At 47.5% G+C, this 22335-nt stretch overlaps 1 protein-coding gene across 3 annotated transcripts in view; it reads left to right on the forward strand.

Annotated features, from left to right (window-relative positions):
* The first annotated feature begins 560 nt into the window (after positions 1-560).
* Positions 561-22335, forward strand: part of ANXA13 (annexin A13) — a 51893-nt gene continuing 30118 nt past the window's right edge. For 2 of the 3 annotated variants that reach the window (XM_075549297.1, XM_075549300.1), the window contains exons 1-2: positions 562-675; positions 20019-20094. In XM_075549297.1, the coding sequence (XP_075405412.1) occupies positions 20091-20094 (4 nt within the window). In that variant the 5' untranslated portion in view covers positions 562-675; positions 20019-20090. Of the gene's footprint in view, positions 676-1852; positions 1973-20018; positions 20095-22335 lie in introns of all 3 variants that reach the window. The other variant, XM_075549298.1, reaches the window with a different exon arrangement.

A 22335-nucleotide genomic window follows, 5' to 3' on the forward strand; every position in this document is an offset into this window, starting at 1 on the left:
CCATTATAAACGTTGCCAGCAGGCGCACTGGCCTCTTAATGAGACACAGAGCAACGCTCGAGGAGTCCGAAGATGGGCAGTCATCATGTAAGTGTCCCTGCCTTGGGGGCTCACCCCGTTTGTGGTGGTTTGCATGGAGAAACTCACACTGTGACCGTGCTGTTGTCCTTGATGTGGACTTTTATGGCTTCCTTTACCAGAAGCATACCATGCTTTTAAAATCAATTTGCAATGTTTTCGTCTCCATCGGCCAAAAAAGGTCTTAGGAGGGGCCTAAAAGATGCCTTTGGGACAAGTAACTGGTGCCTTGAAGGGAACGGATGCTCCTAGGTGGCTGTGGAATGTAGACTGAGATGGTTAGTTGTTAATCACATTGCACAAAACGTCTTTGGCTGTGCTTACGCAGAGCTCTGGGGGAAAGATAGGTTTGTGTTGCAAGAACCAGAAGACCAGGAGAGAAATAACTGCCATAGACCAAAGCGGCCGTTTTTCAGATGATCTAATGTATTTCCTGTGCTTAAAATATTTCGCTATCATTTCTACATCTGTAAATGCCTGCAATCTGACTCAAGCATTACCACTTGAAACCATCTACCCAGAGGACAGGCCAGACGGGTCTGGGTGGGTTGTTTTTGTCTCCTCTCACATTGAAAATGTGCATCTAGGATTGTGGCGGTAAGAATTTAGTGCGGCCTGGCTGCATGGCTTCCCTCAGCAAGCGTCAATTTCTTGTGTGTACGATCGGCGAGAAGAACGAAACGACATTTTCTGTAAATGATAACTTTGTGAAGGAGGCTGGAGGAGGAGCACAGACGGCTTGTGAGCCACTGCTGATCTTAAGGTTGATTGTTCAAACTCTCCCCACCGCCACCCCAGTGGCCCCGGGGGCAAAGGCTGTTGTCGAACTGCCCCCATAAAGATTATTTTATGGAGGAAATCCTTGGTTGCAATTCGACTGTGCCCCGTGTAGGAGTTGGGATGGACTCGCTGGCAGGCGCTAACAAGACAACTTTGTCTGTGTCTTTGCTATATCTTTGCTCTATCTTATCTTACACCTGTGCTCAGGGAGCCCTGGTGACACTGTGGGGTAAGCGCTGGACTACTCACTGCAAGGTCAGCAGTTCGAAGCCAGCTGCTCCTCGAGAGAAAGACGAGGCGGGGCTTTCGACTTCCATACAGAGCTACAGCCTCAGAAACTCACAGGGCAGTCCTCCCCTGTCTTCTAGGGTCGCTATGAGTCGGTATCAATGACAATGAGGTTGTGTGTGTGTGTTTCTTTTGTTTTTTTTGTAATGTTTTTGGGGTGTGTTTTTTTGAGGTTGCACTAGGGAGCAAGCAGTGGGCTGCTAATATGACCATAAGGTTGGCAATTCAAGCCCCCGAGCCGCTCCAAAAGAGAATGATGAGGCTCTGCTTCCTTAAAGATTTCCAGCCTTGGAAACCCTCCATAGGGTGTCTAGGAGTCAGAATCGACTTGCTGGCTGTGGGTGGAGACCTTGATTGACATGTCTGTGAACCGACAGTCATTTTCTTCAGAGAAGAATCATTCCTCTTTAAGACGTCATTTCTTAGCAGTCTTTTGTACTGGCCAAGATTATGAGCCACCCATTTTGGATATCACTGAGAGAAACCGAAACCCACTTCCAAAATACTTTTGATACTCTGGCTTCTCTTCAGATCGCATCAATCTTTCGCCTTAAAAAAAATATTTCTAAATGCCGATAATGACAAAGATGCCCTGCGTTCACTGGCAGCTCAGGGGCTCACGCCCTTTGGTTGAAAGCCAGCCTCCCAGGGCAGCTGGTCCTGCGAGCAAGCGGCATGGTTACATGTTTCTATTTTAAATCCTCAGAGCCAGTCCTACTCCCTCCCAGGAGGCAGTCAAGCAGTACCCAAAGGGGACAACAAGCTCCCAGCAGTGCAGCCTCTCAGCCACCCAGCAGGAAGCAGGGACCCAGAGGCCCAGCAGCCCGTAAGCATTATCTTCCTTCCACAGGATAGGCCCGGCCGGACTCACTCATGTGTCCACTATCGCTCAACGGCCGGGTGTATTGGACCCTCCGTCCTCCAGCCTGAACATCCCATCATCAGGCATGATCATACTTCTAAGCAGGGACAGTCCTCTGCCCACCCCGCCTCAGAAAAATGGGAATGTTTTTGGCTCTGAGGTCACTCCCCCTGTGAGTTTCAGAGACTGTAACTCTTGATGGAAATAGGAAGCCTCGTTTTTCTCTCTCAGAACGGCTAGTGGTTTCAAACTGCTGATCTTGAGATCACAGTCCATCTCATAACTGCTAAGCCACCAGGGATCCTGTCCTGTAGGGTCGCATTGAGTCTTGAAATTGACTCAATGGCAGTGAGTTTGATTTGGGGTTTTTGTTTTTAGAGAGGACACATTATGGTTCTGTGGTAGAATTCTCTCTCATCTCCCATGCAGGAGACCAAGGTTCGAGTCCTGGGCAGTGCGCTTCAGGTGCCACCCACCGACCCATCTGTCAGTGGAGGTTTGCATCTGGCTGTGATGCTGAATGGGTTTCAGCAGAATATCTAGCTGAGATGGACTAGGAAGAAAAGCCTGGCAATCTCTTTCAAAATCAGCCGATGTCAACTACACCCAACATAGCGCAAAGGTGGATCCTATTGTGCATGAGACCGGGCTGATGGCGGCTCGCAGAAATCATGCTTCTAGAAGTTCTGCTTATGTTAAAACAAAAACAAACAAACAAAACCCCACCAAATTCACTGCCACTGAGTCCTTTGTGACTTACAGCGACACTGCAGGACAAAGCACAACTTCCGCGGTGGCTAACTAGCCAAGTCTGTAAATCTTTGCAGGGGTAGAAAGTCTCATCTTTCTCTCATGGAGCAGATGGTGGGTTTGAACGACTAACCTTACAGTTAACAACCAAATCTTAACCACACCCCACCCCCCCCCATGCCACGAGAGCTCCACTTGTTTCCCTTTAATAGCATATCCCATGCATGAGGGAAGTAGTAAGGGAATTTAGAACACTGTAAAACCTGTCCTTCTAAAGGAATAAATACAAACACCTTTTAAAGGACAAAAAAACCTCAGCAATGTATTAAATGACTGGCATTCATTATTTGAAAATGTTCAAACTTAAAATTCAAATGCTGGTAATTGCAAAGCAATTACAAAACCAAAACAAAGTTGCAAACAAGCAAAATACAAGTCAATGATGTCCAAATGGACGTGAGTCATTAAATGAGATTCCAAAACAAAAACAAACAAGCCATTGCTCTTGCATCGATTTCAACTCCTGCCACCGACCCTATGAGACAGAGCAGAGCTAATTGTCGATGGAATTTGCTACATTGTAAAGCTTTATGGAAGCAGTGGTCATGGCTCTCTCCCGTTGAGTAGTAGTGGGTTCAAACCACTGACCTGCAGGTGAGCAGCCGAGCATTTAACCAACCACTGTGCCACCACGGATATCTCTTTGCTGAGACTAAATGGTTGCAATAAGTGTGAAAAATGAGTCGGATGGCTGTTGAGCTGGGATTTCTGTTTTGTTTTGATGGTCAGTACATCTAAAATGAGACGTGGGGTGTGCCTTCCCTGTGCAACCCACTGAGGAGCTTCCATATCGATGGTGCCTTGTAATGCCCTGGTGGCGCTAGTGGTTATCATTGGGTTGTTAACTACAAGGTCAGCTGTTCTAAACCACCAGCCATTCTGTGGAAGAAAGAAAGGGCTTTCTACGGGAAACTCACACGGGCAGTTCTATGCTGTCCGACACGGTTACTGTGAGTAGACCTTGCCTTGATGGCAGGGAGTTTGGCAATGCCTTGGTCCTCTCTTGCTTTCATAGTAAGCCTCCCTCTGCTCTCTTATCATAAGCCTGCAACAATTATGGCTGTTTGTCACACGTACAATAATAAACGTAAGCTCAAATGTAGGCCTTGGATTTGCACCCCAGTGCTCAGTCAACCTGATGGTCCGGCATCCTTATCATGCATTATTTAGATAATTATCTGCCTGCAATACACACCTGTAAGAGCCTCATTGAAAGAGTCGAATCCTCAAGAATCTGTTCACAGACCAGGGTCCCCAGAGAATGATTTGACAAGCATCAGCCTGACGTTAACAGCGTGGTAGCTAAGACATGGTCCAAGGTTGTGTGAGGTAATTAGCCAATCCTGGAAATGGAAAGTTACCTTTTGCTTTGTGCTTTCCCCAATTCTTTGCCCACGAGTGCCTCTTTGGAAGGAAGCCCTAGTGCTTGTGACCAATGCTATCACTAGGGGTGATGTCCCCCCGCCCCCCTGTGTGGTCATTCCTGGTGTCACCCCCCCCCCCCCGCCACGCTCTGTCAGCCTTGTCAGGCCTTACGGTGTCCTTACTCGCTGCCGCGGAGTGCATTCTGACTCAGGGTGACCCTGTAGGACAGAACAGGACTGTCCCCTTGAGTTTCCAAGATTGTAGTAACGCTTTATGACAGCGGTTCTCAGCCTGTGAGTCTTGACCCCTTTGGGGGTAGAATGACCCTTTTACAGGGGTCGCCCGATTCCTAACAGTAGCAAAATGACAGTGATGAAGTATCAACGAAAATAATTTAATGGTTGGAGGGTCACCACCACATGAGGAACTGTATGGCAGGGTCACGGCATGAAAAAGTTTGAGAACCAGTGCTTTATGGGAACACCTGGGGGGTTCCACCAGCTCCCCTTGGTTCCAACCCCAGGGTCATGCACTGCTTCACGGGGCTCCTCTGCAGAATCCGTAGTGATGCTGACTATAAACTTTAATGACAGAATCATATGCAATCAATGTGTTTGCATATGGCTTTTATGTGATGAGGCTTTCTACGCCCATCGAGATTCAGAGTTTCAGAAAGCCACAGGCACAGGTCTGCCTGGCCTCTAGGGTGACGATGAGTCAAGATTGATTCAATCGCAGCAAGTTCAGCTTGGGGTTTAATGGTGCCTAGACCATACGAATGCTAACAGCAAAGTGTTTTGTAAAATCTTTCTGCATCGAATCACACTATAATCAGTTACATCATAAGTTACTGGGTGGAAGCCATTTTTAAATTATTATTATTATTTTCAAGTTTTCTCCTCCTTTTTCTTTAGTTACTACTTCATTCTCAAAAAAGGTCTGGATAGAACTTTACAAGTACTGCTTACCACCACATAGAAGCTGAAACACCACAGCATCTGACAGCCACTCTAAAAGCCAAACGCAAGCCAAACTCACTGCCAGCCAATCGATGCTAGCTCATACAGGTGATTCTTACGCACGTGGACATTGGGCGGAAGCGCACATGAATCATTTGGGGAGTTCTCAAAAGCACTGATGCCTGGACCCCCACCTCTCAGAGAGTCTCCTTTCCTTGCTCTGGGGGTTGCCTGGGCATTTGTAGATGGTCCCCAGGTCATGCTGTTTCCACAAGGGCAGCAGCCCTGGAGAAACTCTGACTGAAAACATCCCCACCAGAACAGGTCAGCACCCTGCCAAGCAGGCAGCACCTGTACATGAAAACCGATGTGTACACGTGAAGACATCTGCTCAGCGTCTGCTGGGCTGTTGACAGGCCAAGCTTCTGACTTGCCCCTGCCAATATTGAGCCAACGTAAATATTGACTACAATGGGAAACGGTTCGGGACTCATAACAGGTGCATACCAGGCGCGCTTGGGTGCAGGTGGCCCAGGAACCACACCTTCTAGCTACTTGACAGGTAGGGGGAGTAGGCTGGACTCCCGGGCAGAGAAAAGGAGTTCTGGTTAAAATGGACCTGGGTATTTGGGGTGAAAGCCAGTATAAGTCTAACAAACGATGTTTATGATGCTGGGATCCCCAGACCTGAAAGTAACGCAGCAAACATCAAACAATAAACAGTCCAGGCCATGCAACCCTGCCTCCGGTATCAGGACACCCTTTATCTCAGGAAGGTCTTTGATCAAAACAACACGCTGAGCTGGCTTCTGTTGCTAGTTGCCGTTAAGTCACCCTGTGCCTCACCTGCGTATCACCAGCAGAGACTGTTCCTGGGTCACCTTCAGGAGCCTCCTTTCTCTCTGAGCACATTGCTGCGGCTCTTGGGCCAGGTCATCTCCTGGAGGGTCTCTGCCGTTTGTCACTCACCCTCCGCTTTACCAGACATATGTACAGGAGCAAATAAGAGGGGCGTCTCCTATCGAGACGTAACAACCACATCTTCATGAAAGACAAGGCTCTTAGTCAGCCCAGCTGCATTTTAAAGTCAACAGTGTCCTCTTGGTCTCTTGGGTTCCTTCTTGACAATTGATGAAAGCAGTCCTTTTTAAAGAGGGAGAGAAAAGCTAGTTCTGCAGGCAGGCACCGTGTCTTCCTCCTTGCTCCACCCCACGGGGTGGACACAAACGGGCACACCATCGATCTTTTTGGTAGCTGGAGCCAGGCTCGGGAAGCAGTGACAAGAGATGAGACTAGACAGGTGTTCAAGGTGAGACCCAAAGGACCTTGTTTACTCTGCTGAGGAACTTGGGTTTTATGACCTTGATGTAATTGTTGTTAAAAACAAAGAGGCCAAACTCACCGTCAGTTCTGACTCAGGACGACCCTATGGGGTGGGTTTCCAAGACTGTCACTTTTTATGGGAGTAGAGAGCCTCATCTTTCTCCCTCAGAGAGTCTGGTAGTTTCCAGCCACTGACCTGGTAGTTAGCAGTCCAGTGAGTAACCACTGTGCCCCCAGGACTAGTTGATGCTAGTTGTCTCCTAAACAATATCAACCATAGTCTGGTGGTAGGGGTTAAATCTTTTACATCAGATTCCCTTTGAGGGATTGTTAAAACAGAAAGCTAGACCCTGTTCTAGAATCCCTGGGAAGAGGACCACGAATTTGCATTTCACAAGTTTCCAGGTGATGCTGGTACATCTAGTCCGGTAGCCCTACTTTGAGAATAACTAGCTGCCTTCCACGGTGAGGATATGGCTGTGGGTCGCAACCCCTGGGGTAGCCCAGCTGTTAACTGACTTGCCCCCTATTCAAAAAGTGTTTTGTCTCCACTGGGGATGACAGGAGAAAGGCCTGCTTATCTACCTGTGAAAAACTAGCCATTGGAGCCCAGTGGAGCACAGTTCTACTCTGATACACACAGGTTGTCACGACAGCAAGGAGTCGTGGACAGGGATCTCAGGTCAGAGCTGTACTGGGAGTTGGTGAGAATGGTTTAGAGAGAAACATGGCCAGAAGGGATACAAGCCCCCCGGAGGTCGTAGCCCTGGAGAGGGGGGGGGGGACCATAGAACTAGAGAGAAGGAGCAGATTGAAGACTGAAAGCAGTAAAGGCAGATAGGTGAGCTATGGGAGGCCAGAGAAAAGAAATAACAAATCTTCATTCCCAGGTATATAACGACTTGTGTACCCAGGTGGATGGTGGCATATAAGACAAAGAGGAAGTTTGCAAGGGAGAATTTGGCTCGGGGGCCTGTACGTTTGAGAGATCTGTGATCTCTCCATGTATAACACCCAGCAGGTAGCTGGATCTTAAACTATAGAAGTGCGGATGTGAGGTAAAGTTAGGAGGTATGGAGTCACAGTTTGTTGCTATTTTTACAAGCAATGAGCATGTACTTGACCCTAAGGTGCAGAGTACCATTCCCATCATGACACCAGTGACTGGCTTAACAAAGACACTTCATTAACAGTCTTAACAGGAAGTCCGAGGTGACTTCAAGGTCGGTTCAGCAGCATAGTCTTGTCATTGAAGATGCAGGCTATAATTATTTTTCCATCCTGTCACCTTGATATATTGGCAATGTCACCCCTTGTGAATGCGAGATGATGGTCATGTGCTCCAGCTAATATCCGCACAAATTGGAGTCACCAATAAGAAGGCAGTGGGGGAAGGGAGGATGGCCATTCGCCCCGTGTCCAGCTCTCTAATCAGTGAGAAGAATCTGTGCCAAGCCAACATCCCTTTCTGTCTCCTTGGTCAGAGTGGTCAAATGCCCAGGGATGCTGAAACCAATTACCGACAAGGAAGACTAGGATACCCATGACTCATGATTGATATCTGGGCCAGGCCAATCAGAGTTCTGTAAGAGAGGAAGGGGATCCACTGTTGGGTGACACCCGATGGCACCTGCGGGAGGTAGTGATCACATTCATGGGACTTCATAAGATAAGCAAGGCAGAGGGTATTGAGAAGCAAACGGGATCGACCGAGCGGTTCTTTTAGATCAAAGTGACAGAAATCCATCTCAACCCAACTGAAGCACATGGCAAAACGGAACCCAATGGCTCAACCCATCTTGGCAGGGTGTGCTCTCTCTCCTACTTTTTATGTGTTCGCCTCATTCTTTTCTTCCCTAAATTGAACTTTTTCCTTTCAGTGGGGTGGAAGGTGAAAAGAACTGGTAAGTAGGGAGACATGATCACAGAGAGCCTGGACACCCTAGAGAGCCCCAGGGCCCCCATCACTCTGGCTTAGCGACCTCGGGGACAAGAGCTTCATTCTCTAACCATCTCTGTAGAACCATGTTAGCAAAGGATTGGTATTAACCATATCTGTGATCAAGCTTGGCCTTACCCTTGGGGGTTGGTGATGAATTTATCACTACTGCTTTGCTATAATTATTATTTTCACAACTACTACTATTCATTACCATTACTGCTACTAAAGTAGAACGAGAATGAAGACTTGAAGATCAGCCAGAAAGGCAATAGAAAAATTCACCTTATAAGTCATGGGGGCTTGGAGGGTTGAGGTGGGGAGGTAAAGGGGGAAGAAATGTGAGAAACAAAGGACAAGTTTGGGTTCATTGCAAAAGTACACCGTCTTTCTGAGTGACAGACTGTCGTTCCCTGAGATCGAGACATCCCTGCACTCAGAGCAAATGTAGCCGTTCCTCCTGGTTCCCTTTCAGCAAATCAGGACGTGTTTGTATGCTTTTGGATTTGTGCTACTACCCGGAAACACTTGATGGTCCGATAGCCCAGTTCAGCCCCCAATAATTTTCTTTTCAGTTCTGTCTGCCCACTCATTATTCTCTCCTGAGGATCCCAAAGTGCACGAGCCTCCTTTTCCCCCTTGTTGTCACTGCGGGAAATGAATCTCAAAGTTATACACTCATTGGATGATCAAACCAAAACGAACAGAAAGAAGTTTTAGGCAATAGTAGAAGGAAGTGGGCAATTCTTTTCTAATGAGAAAATTGCTTCATTTTTCATAACTTTTGAAAGCATGGTTTCTTTCATGGTTGAGAAATAGCTTTCCCACATTTGCCTTCTTCCCCAAGTTCCCTTTTGTTGATGAAAGTCAGCAGTAACTGGATCTCTGGAAGTGAAACACTCTTCCAAGGTCCTTAACTCCCAGAACAATCTGTGGGCAACCTTACAGCAGACTGTCGCCTCCCAGGACACAACATCTTGTTTCCAGACAGCGAATGTTTTCCCACCTCGACGAGGAACTCCAGGTTCTCTAGCCCAACATGGTACACAGTACCCCAAAGGATGAGTCAACCGAGACATGTTACAGAGCCCGATGATCACTTTGAACAATCACGATGCAGACAGAGTCTGCAGAAAGAGGACGGTGTTGGTGACCAGTTTCCCCTTCTTTGGACCAACCTTAACTCAGACTCTTCATCCTCGTAACCCCAAGGGAACTAAGGATCCGCTTCTATAACCCACTTCTCATTTTCCTTCTCCTGTCAAAGCAGAGGTTCTTTTATCCTGACTCATCTTCTAGCGGATTCATATTGAGAAACTTGTCTTCAAGCACACTAATTTGGCCTTCCATGGATTCAGTTCTGCTCCTTTGCCCATTCAAAGTATCACCTAGTTCTGAAATGGTTTTCATCGCCTGGATTTCTACTAGCTGTTTTTGTATGGTTTCTAATTTTTCATTTCTTTTGTCAATTGTGCTCGTAATGTTTTCCTGAATCCTTCTACAGATTTTCAATGTGTTTTCCATGATTTCATCCTCAGTGTTCACCTTCTTTCTCTCAATCTGTTGAAAGTACATGAACATTATTCTTTTGAATTCCTTCTCTGGTAGTTCCAATGTTCTTTCTTCCCCAGAAAGCATTTTCAGCTCTCTGTTTTGGTCCTTTGTTTAGACCACTCTACCTTGCTTCTTCTTCTGAACTAAAATCGTCTCTGAGATATGGTGGTGCTCTAGCTATTTTTACTTAATTGACGGTGGTGTGTTGCTGTGTCCTCAGGCACTCACCACCTGTCTCCCGTGGGTGTGATAGAAGACGTGAGTGGGGGTGCAGTTCTCTGAAGGCAGGTTTGGGTTGGTGTTGGCTGCTGTCAACTGATGATGAAGTGCTTTGACTCTAGTGGACTTATTTCTGTCTCTTACATCCCAAGAGCCAGAAGCAAAGCAATGAGAAGAGTGCAGGGGTGAGAGAGAGAGAGAGAGAGAGAGAGAGAGAGAGAGAGAGAGAGAGAGAGAGAGAGAGAGACAGAGAGCTAGCTTTGTCAGAACATCCATTTCTATATTGGAGACAGATCAGAGTCCAGAATCATGGAAAGTGATTACATTTACCACATGGAAGAACTACCTATCCCAGGCGAGTTGACACTAAATGTTAACCATCACTTCTGATTTCTCACGTTGGTGATGCCATAGCACAGTGCTGGGTCAGAGGAGGCACATGGGCACACAGATTTAGGAAGCTTTCTGTGTAGTTTTGGTGCAGTCAGCCCTGGCTTCACCTTCATCCCTATCCCTTTTCTTTCTGCTAACTGAACTCCCACTCCAGGAGCCCCGATGGCACAGTGGGTTAAGCACTCGTCTGCTAACTACAAGGTCAGCTATTCAAACCCACCAGTCACTCCTCTGGGAAAGATGAAGTTGTCTGTTCCCTTAACCATTTGCCATCTTAGGAACTCCATGGAGCATTAATACACGCTCCACTAGGCTTGACAGGCATCCGAATGGACTCAACAGCAGTGGGGTTGATTGGAGTTGGACTCCCATACATCTTTCCAGAACCTTCTCGAATGTCAACTCCTCCCATGAAAATTTACCTTCTCTTGCCAGCTTTTGGCACCCTATTTTGTTCCTATAGCATAGGACAGTTGGCATTTATCCTTGGGGACAAGGACTGTTTCATACGTCCTTGTGTTTCCCTTACCTGGGGTAGACATGGCACACGGGGGCGCCATGAATTGGAATCGACTCAAAGGCACGGTTACTGGCTATTTACCTCCTTCAGAAACTCCATTCCCAGGATTTGCTGAAAGTTGGAGCAAGACTTTCCTCGAATGTTCCATTTCCATCACAAGAGTTGAGCCTCCCTTGCACTGAACTGGCCCAGAGGATTTGAATCGGGTATCTTTTCCTTTCCGTTTCTTTCTTTTTCTTCTCGTTCTGCCCATTCTGTCTGGGAGTGTCAGGAAAAGTGGCTTTCTGCTGAGTGGTGGGTGAGCAAGGGCACTTTGAGTCATTTCAACCAGAGAGGATTTTCCATGTTTTTACTGCTCAGGTAACACCACTTCCTGAGTGCATAGCATCTAAGTTTACTCTCTCTGTCTCCTCCCTCAAGAAAAATAAATCAATCATTTCCATGTAAGAGAAGAAGGAATAGCGACTCAGGCCTATGCCATGTGGACGTGCCAGAGGAAGCAAGCTCAAGACTGACGGCTCCAGTTGATTCCAGCCTTTCAGTTCATGGGCAACCCTTTTCACCATTTGCCCCACCCCAGGACCCCATGCCCCCAGTCGCCCCCTATGATAAACATGCTGTTCTTTGGGCAGTTTTATCTCTATGTTTATCTATATATGTGTGTACACAAACTCATAGTGACCCCATAGGACAGTGCTTAACTGCCCCTGTGGGTTTCTGAGACTGTGCCTCTTTACAGTAATGGAAAGCATTATCTTTCTCTGTGGAGTAGCTGATGATTTGAACTGCTGATCTTGAAGTTAGCCCAATGGGTCACCAGTATGCCCCCAGGACACCTTATCTGTGTACACAACCACAGATATATGTACACACATATCTTATATCTTTATAAAAACATATGAGCTATAGAATATGTGCATATATATCTTTCAAACTCATTAAATCAAAATACGCAGACTTGACAACACGAAGAGCAACCTAAAATGTGTGTCCAAGAGCAGGGGAAGAATGAGCATTTACACAGCCGTCAATGTGCCCAAGGGGTCCTGGTGGCATAGTGGCTTAAGCATTGGGATGCTAACCGTGAGGTCAGCAGTTCAAACCCACCAGGAGCAATTCAGGTGAAAGATAGAGCTATTTTCCCCCCTCAAGACGTACAGTCTCAGAAACCCCGAGGGAGCAATTCTCCTCTGTCCGACAGAGTCATGGAAAGTAGAGTCAACTTGGTGGCGGTGGGCTTGTTCTTTGGGTTTTCTATCTAGCTGACATTTGAGATGTTATCTCAAAGAAGCTCAAACGTTGCAAAATAGGCACTGTCCCCATTTTGCATATCATAGAGGTGAATGTGAGTTCAAAGGTTGGTGGCCCAAGTTTGCGTGGATAGTAAGGGGTAGAGCCAGCAATCAATCCCAGGTGCACATGGGCTCAAAGGCCAGACTTTCAAAATCACTTTTATCAGCATCTCATAGTCTCACGTGTGTGTTTCCTGAGTGCCAGGTAAGCATTGCTTTTAAAACAAAACCAACACAGCCCTGTTGCTCTGCCTCTGGAATGTCTTACAGTTGAAATAACCTTAATGCCCATTCTTCCTACAAACCTATTTATATGAGCTGCAAATATGTCCATGGATATAGTAGGGCCTGTGGGGGTAAAGTTGTGAAGGCTTTCTTTTTTATCTTTTAAAATCATTTTATTGGGGGTTCATACAACTCTTTTTTTTAACAATTTATTGGGGCTCATACAATTCTTATCACAGTTCATACATATATATACATCAATTGTATAAAGCACATCTGTACAGTCTTTGCCCTAATCATTTTTTTCTCCTCTTTTCTTTTTTTACATTTTATTAGGGACTCATACAACTCTTATCACCATCCATACATATACATACATCAATTGTATAAAGCACATTCATACATTCCCTGCCCCAATCATTCTCAAGGCATTTCCTCTCCACTTAAGCCCCTCGCATCAGGTCCTCTTTTTTTTTTCCCCTCCCTCCCCTTTTCCCCCTCCCTCATGTGCCCTTGGTAATTTATACATCGTTATTTTGCCATATCTTGCCCCATCCGGAGTCCCCCCTCCCCCCCTTCTCTGCTGTCCCTCTCCCAGGGAAGAGGTCACATGTGGATCCTTGTAATCAGTTCCCCCTTTCCAACCCACTCACCCTCCACTCTCCCAGCATCGTCCCTCACACCCTTAGTCCTGAAGGTATCATCCACCCTGGATTCCCTGTACCTCCAGCCCTCATATGTACCAGTGTATAGCCTCTGTCCTATCCAGGACTGCACGGTAGAATTCGGATCATGGCAGTTGGGGGGAGGAAGCATCCAGGATCTGGGGGAAAGCTGTGTTCTTCATCGGTACTACCTCGCACCCTAATTAACCCATCTCCTCTCCTAAACCCCTCTATGAGGGGATCTCCATTGGCCGACACTTGGGCCTTGGGTCTCCACTCTGCACTTCCCCCTTCATTTAATATGGTATATATATACATATACATATACACATATATACACATACATACACACACTTATATCGTTGTTGGTTTTTTTTGCATGATGCCTTATACCTGGTCCCTTGGCACCTTGTGATCGCACTGGCCGGTGTGCTTCTTCCATGTGGGCTTTTTTGCTTCTGAGCTAGATGGCCGCTTGTTCACCTTCAAGCCTTTAAGATCCCAGACACTATCTCTTTTGATAGCCGGGCACCATCAGCTTTCTTCACCACATTTGCTTATGCACCCATTTGTCTTCAGCGATCCTATCATGGAGGTGTGCAGTCAATGATATGATTTTTTGTTCTTTGATGCCTGGTAACTGATCCCTTTGGGACCACTCGATCACACAGGCTGGTGTGTTCTTCCATGTGGACTTTGTTGCTTCTGAGCTAGATGGCCGCTTGTTTATCTTCAAGCCTTTAAGACCCCAGTCACTATCTCTTTTGATAGCCGGGCACCATCAGCTTTCTTCACCACATTTACTTGTTCACCCACTTTGGCTCCAGCCGTTGTGTCGGGAGAGTGAGCATCATAGAGTTCCAATTTAATAAAAGAAGGTATTCATGCATTGAGGGAGTGTTTGAGTAGAGGCCCAAGGTCCTTCCGCCACCTTAATACTTGACCTATAAATATAGACACATAGATCTATTTCCCCATCCTCCTATATATATTTGCATGTACATGTCTTTGTCTAGACCTCCATGAATGGTGAAGGCTTTCTTAGACATAATAAAACACCTTGAAGGAATGAGTTGTTTGGCCTGGAGGATCAAGAGACACCAGGATCAACTGGCACAACTTGGTCCCCAAAGACAAAGCTCGCCAATGTGGGTGAGTGTTGACTGGGATCTTACAAGCTGTGAGCAGCCATCCAAGGTGTCACTGTTGCTCTCTCCCTTCATGGAGGAAATAAGAGGGTTGAAAAATGGAAAGACACGTGGAAACAAGTCGTCCAGTGGACTATGGGAACATTTAGTCTCCATGAATGACCTTGAGGCCAGAAGACCTAGATGGTGCCCAACTGTCACTACCAATCCTTTGAGAAGGATCACACGGAAGTTCTTAGATAAAATGAGAGAAGACTGTGGAACAGAACTCAAAAGCATAAGAGATCAGGCTGATTGGTTGGATGAAGGTCGGTGGGACCACCCATGACCATGGCCCATAACTGCCCTTCAGGTCTGGAGCTGAAGACATCCTTATGTGAGAGCATTTACCCAGGAAGGGTGTTCCCGGGGTAGGAATGAAGGAGGCGTGGAAGCAGGAAGCACAGGAGCCCGTGGGAACAGCGCTGACGCACGGGGGAGATGGCAACGCATAAGTTGGCAGCACATGGGTTTGAATCGGTTAACGTGACACTGGTGATCTGCTCTTCAAACCCCCACTTCATTGACCATTGTGAAAGTTTCAAAGCAAAATGACAATCTCTATGGATCACAGAAAAATATTGCCCAACGCACTCCTCCAATGCGGGAAGATAAACCCCTACGTTACGAAACTAAGTCACAATTCATGGAGGCCCCGCTGGTGGGAATCGAATGTGCCAAGGCCGGTGCAGCTGGCCCGAGACCCGGCAGTATCTCATTCTGTGGCACAGGAGCAGCCATGACTCAGAGCCATGTGGGCCTTCAACTTGCCCACAGCTAACAGCATCGTCGTCTCAGTGTGTACATGAAAGAGCTAATCTTCCCAAAGTAGCCAGACGCTATCCCACCCCGGGCCTGCGAATCCGCTTTATTGGAAAGTCCTGCTCAGGCCTCCAGGCTCCAAACCCCAAAACTCCCGACAAGTCAACACATCAGGGGTCCCAGAGTCAGCTGCCGACGCCACAAACAATGGACAATGGGTGTGGAGTGGCAATCGGATCCGTCTTCATTCCGGGAGAAGTTCTTTAGCAGCTCCTCCGAACAAGCCATAGGCCGCTCCTTGCACAAACACTGCGTGTCCCTAATGAAGGCAACCATTGTTGTGAGCGCCAGCCACACAAAGGGGAGCATTCCTGACAGGCAGCCCCTGCTCGCACCACCCCGGGCCTCCTGGTTCTAAATGACATCACACAATTGCTTCCTGCACGTACAAGGGGGCAGATGGAGTTCTCTTCTCAAGAGGATGCAGATGGGTCACTGGTGGGGCTCAGAAGAGCCCCCAGGGAGCCCCAGACTGTGAATCTAACCTCCTGCTGATGGTTATGCCTTGGATATAAACTTCTGGAATTATTTGTTAGGCAAGGAGGGAAAACTGAAGTCCTAGCTATCTCCATTTTCATGCTGAACCTATCATTCGGGACTCTCCTACTACAGCTCCAAGCAAGCCTCTTATGTTTCACCGAATGACACTGGTATTGTGCCCTGACCAGGGGCTCTTGTCCCACCCCTGCCACCCACTGCCACCCACTCGATTCCAACTGACAGCAACTCTAGATCGGGTTTCCGAGGCCGTAAGTCTTTACAGGAGCAGACAACTTCACCCTTCTTCCGAGGAGTGACTGGTGGGTTTGAACCACCAACCTTTATCTGTCCCACCCCTGAGACTTTACGATAACCACCAGTTGCTGCCAAGTCAATTCCACTCGCAATGGCCCTATGTTTGTCCGAGGAGGACGACACTCCATAGGCCTTTTAAGGGCTGAGTTTTCCAAAGTAGATCCCCAGGTCTTTCTTCTGGGGTGTCTCTGCGTGGACTTGAACTTCCAATCTATCAACGAACAGCTAAAGACATTGACAGCCTAAATTGTCCCTCAACTCCATCAAACCCACTACCATTAAGTTGTTTTCGAATTACTCCACTGCCTTCTAGTCAATTCCAGCTCATCATGGTCCTAGGTAGGGTCCACAAAGAGGAGCCAACTGCGTCATCTTGTTTCTCTATGAGTGACAGGTGGGTCTGAATGACCCATCTTGTCATTAGCAATCCAATGCTTACCCACAGCGTCACCAGGGCACCTCCCTGGAAGACCCCACTGGGTCCTATTGAGTTGCTATGCATCAGCAACGACATCACAGCAACTCCACAGAAACCACGCCAGGTGACGACCCTCCTCTTCTATCCCATGAATCTGAATCCGGACACAACTGGATGCAGGAGCTGAAAGCCACCTGTGGCAAAGTGAGAATCTTTTATCCCGAGACTTTGAAGTTCAAAAACAGAGCTAGTTCCCGGCACTGCTGTGGCTGAGGATTTCAAAGATGTCGTATGCGCATTCCCTCTCCATCTGCCTCCCCTCCATCCTCCCTTCTTCCGTGTTCTCACTCTTGGAAGTCCCGTCTTTGCTTCAGTCTGGAACCCTTTTCTCTTTAAGAACCCCGACTTCACATTCTCTCTGCTTAGCAAGTCCAGTAGGGAGACACGTGCTCCTCTCCGTGTCTGTGCAGTGATCAAGGCTCCCAGGCTGCTGAGGTGCCCATGCTGAAGTCAACCACAGTTGCCCTCAGGGCAAGATACGCACCCACACTGAGAACCTGGGGTCAGATCTGGAGATTCAGTCTCATGGCACACTGCCCTAGGGAAAGAGCACATGATAGGTGTGTGTGTGTGTGTGTGTGTGTGTGTACAGGGGGAGGAGGGAGGTCGCGTGAAGGAAATATAGAACCAGGGAGAAAAATTATGGCAGAAAAATGGGAAGATGAAATGAAAAGATAATGGTATTTCCCCACAAGCTTCTTGAAGCCTCCTCATATGACACGTCCACCTGCTTTACTTTATGGGGTTCACCAGTCATTCCCAACAGGTTCTGGTGGAAATGAAACCAGGCGGGGGCAGTGTGGGGCATAACAGCTAAGCTGCCCTCCCCGAAGGATGGGCAATGTGCCAGTATGCACCACCAGAGAGCCTCTGCAGGAGGGAAGTCCGTGGACTGAGAAACCAGTGTGTTCCAGGAGCTTCTAGCTGCTTACCAGCGATGGACGCCACCTTGAAAATTTGTTAGTTGGAGTGCATTTCATTTCATGGTTAACTTTGATTTATAGACGAATGATGTTGAGCCTCCATTTCAATGCTCATCAAAGCTTTCTTCTTTACAACCAACTTCGTTTCAGGAAAAACAAAGCAGGTCAGTGGAAAGAAACAGAAGAAAACCATCACTGCAGGTTGACTCTCTGGACAGAGTAGAACTGGCTCATGGGGTTTCCAAGGCTGTGCGTCTTTGTCCTTATTGTGAAGAGCCTCGAGCTGGTTCTGGTTCATGGGGACCCCTTGTACAAAGAACGCAACACCACCTGGTCCTGAGCTGCCTGACAATTGTATGAGCCAGTGTTGCAGTCTCTATGTCAGTCAGCTTGTTAAAGGCCTTCCTCTCTTCACCCTCTACTGCCCCTCTCCTTTACCAAGCATGATGTCCTTCTCCAAGGGCTGGTCTCTCTTGATGGCATGTCCACCTTACATGAGATAACGTCTTGCCATCCTTGCTCACGAGGGACATTCTGGCTGTACTTCTAAGTCAGATTTGCTTGTCCTTTTGTCACTCCATGATACTTTCAATATTTTTGGCCAGCACCATAATTCAAAGCCAATGATTCATCCTTCTTTGATCTTTCTTATTCAATGTCCAACTTTCGCATGCATATGAGGTGATTGAAGATACTATGGTTTGGGTCAGACCCACATTGGCCTTCAGAGAAACCTCATTGTATTTCAACGTTGTACTGCAATGACACAATGCAACGAGTCATTTGATCTCTTGACTGTTGTATCCATGAACATTGATAGTGGATCCAAGGAAGATGAAATCCTTGACAACCTCAATCGTTCCTCCATGTATCATGATGCGACCTATCAGTCTAGCTGTCAGGATTTGGGTCTCCTGTACCTCTTTGGGACAGAGTGGAGCTGCCCTATAGGACAGAGTAGAACTGGCTCATGGGGCCTCCAAGGCTGTACGTCTTTACGGAAGCAGATGGCCACATCTGGCTCCCGAGGCATGACAAGTGGATTTCCACTGTAAACCTTTTGGTTCACAGCTAAGAGCTTAAATACTGCCCTACCAAGGCTCCTTGACAGAAAATTAATCCATGAATCATAACAATATAGACACAACTTGCTCCTGGAGTAGCCCAAAGGCATATTGGGAAATATCCACTAAGAATAAAAGCAGGAATTTTCTCTGCCCAAGGAGCAAATAACCAAAGACAGCACTCTCGTTGGTCTAAGTGACAACCGAATGCTTTGCCTGCGTGACGAGAAACACTGCTGCTTCATCTCTGGCAGTGGGATATTCTCTCTCTCATTGGGTTGAGGGCAAAGCTTGAGCCGGGGTCCCCAAAAAGATCTGAAGTAAGATCCCAGAAGCCTCAGCTGCTGACTGATCAAACAGAGCCCTGAACTAAACTTGTGTCATCAGCACTTCAAGATCCTGGGCTTCAAAAATTTCTCAAAGAAATTGAGTTACAAGAAAATAGAAAAATCTCCACAAGCTTGTGAAGATCTCCTTCCTCTCTCCTTCAGAGAAAGACACACAAAGATGGGATTGGTGTGGCTATCTAGTTGTTTTTGAGAATGGAGAGAGTCATGCATGGTCATGTGTCCATGAGCCAAGTAACAACCGGTCTCTGGCTTGAATAGCTGCCTGTTCTCCCAGTTGGCCAATGTCAGCCAGGAATACTTTCTGGAAAAGACCCAATGAAAACTTCATGGATCACAACATACCAATGTTCAACTGGTTTGCTTCAGACGTGATCAATTGCTCAAGGAAGGTGTGTTTCTCTAGATAGACTAGGGAAACAAATTCATAGACACTCACATATGTGTAGGAAAGAGCTTTATATAAAGAGAAATTGTACATTCAGCAAACATCCCAGCCCAGTCTAGATCAAGTCCATAAGTCCGATATTATCCCATGTGTCTGATACCAATCTATAAAGTCCTCTTCAGACACACAAAACACATGCAATGATGCTGAATTCAGGACGATCACAGGCCAGTGAGTGGGAAGTCTTGTGGATCCAGTGGCATTGTAAGCATCTCAATGCTGGCAAGTGTCTCCACGTGGCTCCTCCAGCTCAAGGTACTAGCATAGCTCCAGGTGTCTTGTCAGCTGCAATGTCTCACAGGGAGTGAGCCTTGTGTTCTGCCTCCAATGAGCTATTTATCTCCTTAGCGCCTCCAAACAAGGTTATCAAGGTACAACCTGACTGATGGACTAGATTCCACCCCTTCACTCTTAATCCTCTCAAATTGACAATAGATTATGTACCACAGAAGGCATTGTGTTTGATAAAGCACAAGGGCAGGGAGCTCCCTGATGTGGTGGGGGCAGCACACTGCCCCAGTGATGCTTTCAAACATGCTGGCAATTTGTGAGGGTGGTCCAGGATTGACCAACATTGCGTTCTGTGGTTCACGAGGCTGGCCAGAGTCAGAGCAAATTTTCGACCGCAGCTGACAACCAACATGAGCATGGTCCATTCACCTTTTCAATTCTTTTTTTCTAGACCAAAGAAAAAAGCTCTCAGGGGTTCGACGTGAACCGAGATGTCAAGAAGCTAAACAAAGCCTGCAAAGGAATGGGTATGAAAGAGTTTTTGCTTGCTAGTGTACATCTGGTGTTAATTCCATCCGCTTGATCTCAGGTCTGGCTTTTCCCTGTGTTCTTAGGGATAGGGCCTCCCACTTGCTTTGTGTCTACTGAGCGAATCTGAAGGATCAAGAAGCTAATTTCCAAGGATCTCTGGAGGGAATGAAAAAAGAGTTCTAGGTTAAGGGGTGGGGTGTTATTGCTAAATGGGTGCAGGGTTTCTGTTTAGGGCAATGAAACACTTTTTGGAGACAAACAGTGGTGATGCTGGGGGCAATTGAGCAATAAACAGGGTGACTTAAACAGAGAGAACAACTCTTGCAGGGTGGGAGGGTCAGGGAGGAAGGGGAAAAAAGAGGAGCTGATACCAAGGGCTCAAGTAGAAAGAAAATGTTTTAGAAATGATGATGGCGGCAAATGTGCTTGACACAGTTGGATATATGGATTGTTATAAGTGCTATAAGAGCCCCCAGTAAAATGATTTGTTAAAGAAAAAGAAAAATTCTTGAAATTAGCAATGCTTCGAAATGGCCGAGGGATGAGATCCATCACTTTCTAAAACAGCTGTATGTGAATGGGGCTTATTGATAGCCTGGTACGCCCAGCCCCTTGGGGAAGCGCCCCAAGGTGAAATAGCACCCCACACTCACACCTCTCTGATGTGAGATGTGAGACACTGCACGAGGCGAGGGGGGGGGGCGGCTCCTGGGGTCAGCTTGTAGGTTTCACACCTCAAACCCTCACTGTTCCCGTTCCGGGTGCTGGCCAGGCGAGATAAAGGGAAGGGGTGAGGTTGGAGGATGGGGTGAAGTAGGGGTCTCTTTTGCCTCAAATGGCATGTTCCCTGAGTAAGGCCCTCGCCTTCCCAGGTGTCACCTGGTCCTTCCTGTCGTGACACGAGTCACACCCTCTTTTACAAACCCCACTGGACAAAACCCACAGAAATTCGACTTAGAGGACAAAGAAGACTTTGATGGCATTTTAACAGGAATCACTTTGGAAAGAGTATTTTCCATGAGCTGTTAAAAGTGGGATGAGGGGACAATATATCGGGGTCCTTGAGGGTGTGTGTGAAGGCATGCGGATGGCACAGTGGGTTGAGCATTGCACTGCCGACTGAAAGTTCGGACTCTCTCGCTGCTCTCCCAAAGAAAGATGTTGGCACGCAGCATCTATAGATAGGATTTACCAACATGGAAACTCTGCAGAGAAACTCCCCTCTGTCCTACAGGCCCCCAAACCAAACTTGCGCCATGGAGTCAATGCTGACTCGTGGTGAACCCTTGTGAGTTTCTGAGGCTGTGGCTGTATATGGGAGTAGAAAACTCAGTCTTTCTCCCGAGGACCTTCTGCTGGATTCAAACTGCCAACCATGGGATCACAGCCCGGCGCATAACCACTAAACCCGCAGGGCTCCTGTCTGTCCTAGAGGGTCGCAGTGAATGGGAATCAACTCAGTGATAGTAGGTTTGGCTGGGTCTTGGGTGGGTGGCATAAACCAGTTACCCATTTCATTCCTTGTCAAAAGGTCAGAGGTTTGGGTCCCCAAGAGGCACAAGGCTTTAGCATTGTGCTTTCCAAGATCTTGACACACCTGGGGAGCACAGTTCTGCCAGGACACGCCTGGGGTTGCCCTGGGTCTGATCTGATCCTGTAGCCACTGGCTTGTCTGCTTTTTTCAGTTTCCTGTCATGAAATATTTTACTTTTCAAAATGACACACCATTCCCATTGTCTCAGTGTTTAGGAGGGGCGGGGCTGATTTCCTAAGTGGGTGCCTGCACCCAGAATGGTCCCCTTCCTATCACTGACTCTCATTGACAGTCCCCTTCTTTGGACCCAAGACACCCTCTCCTGCCTCTATCCCAGCATACAGGATCCTCTGAGATAGGCTCCACTCAGATCGGCCCCCTAAGGTGGTCCAGCAGGACCCATCTGAAGAGAGACCTTCATTCTGGGAGTGGGTGGACCTTGATGTCCATTTGTCCTCTCTCAAATGTCAAAGGGTGCACCGTCCCTCCGACCCTGTGGTTAGAAGCCTAGTGTTTAACCCACTGTGCCACCAGGGTGCCCCTGGCCACTGAAACCTTGGCGCTTAGTCTTCAACGCTGTTGGGCGATTGTCTGGGTCCACTACTTCTCAGCTGCATCACTGGACCATCTACCATGTGCAGACGCTGGTTCCACTTCCAACCAGCTCCCGGGTGATGCTGATGCTGCGGCTCCTGCGACCACG

The sequence above is a fragment of the Tenrec ecaudatus genome, chromosome 5 (genome assembly GCF_050624435.1).
Source record: "Tenrec ecaudatus isolate mTenEca1 chromosome 5, mTenEca1.hap1, whole genome shotgun sequence".
Taxonomy (NCBI): domain Eukaryota; kingdom Metazoa; phylum Chordata; class Mammalia; order Afrosoricida; family Tenrecidae; genus Tenrec; species Tenrec ecaudatus.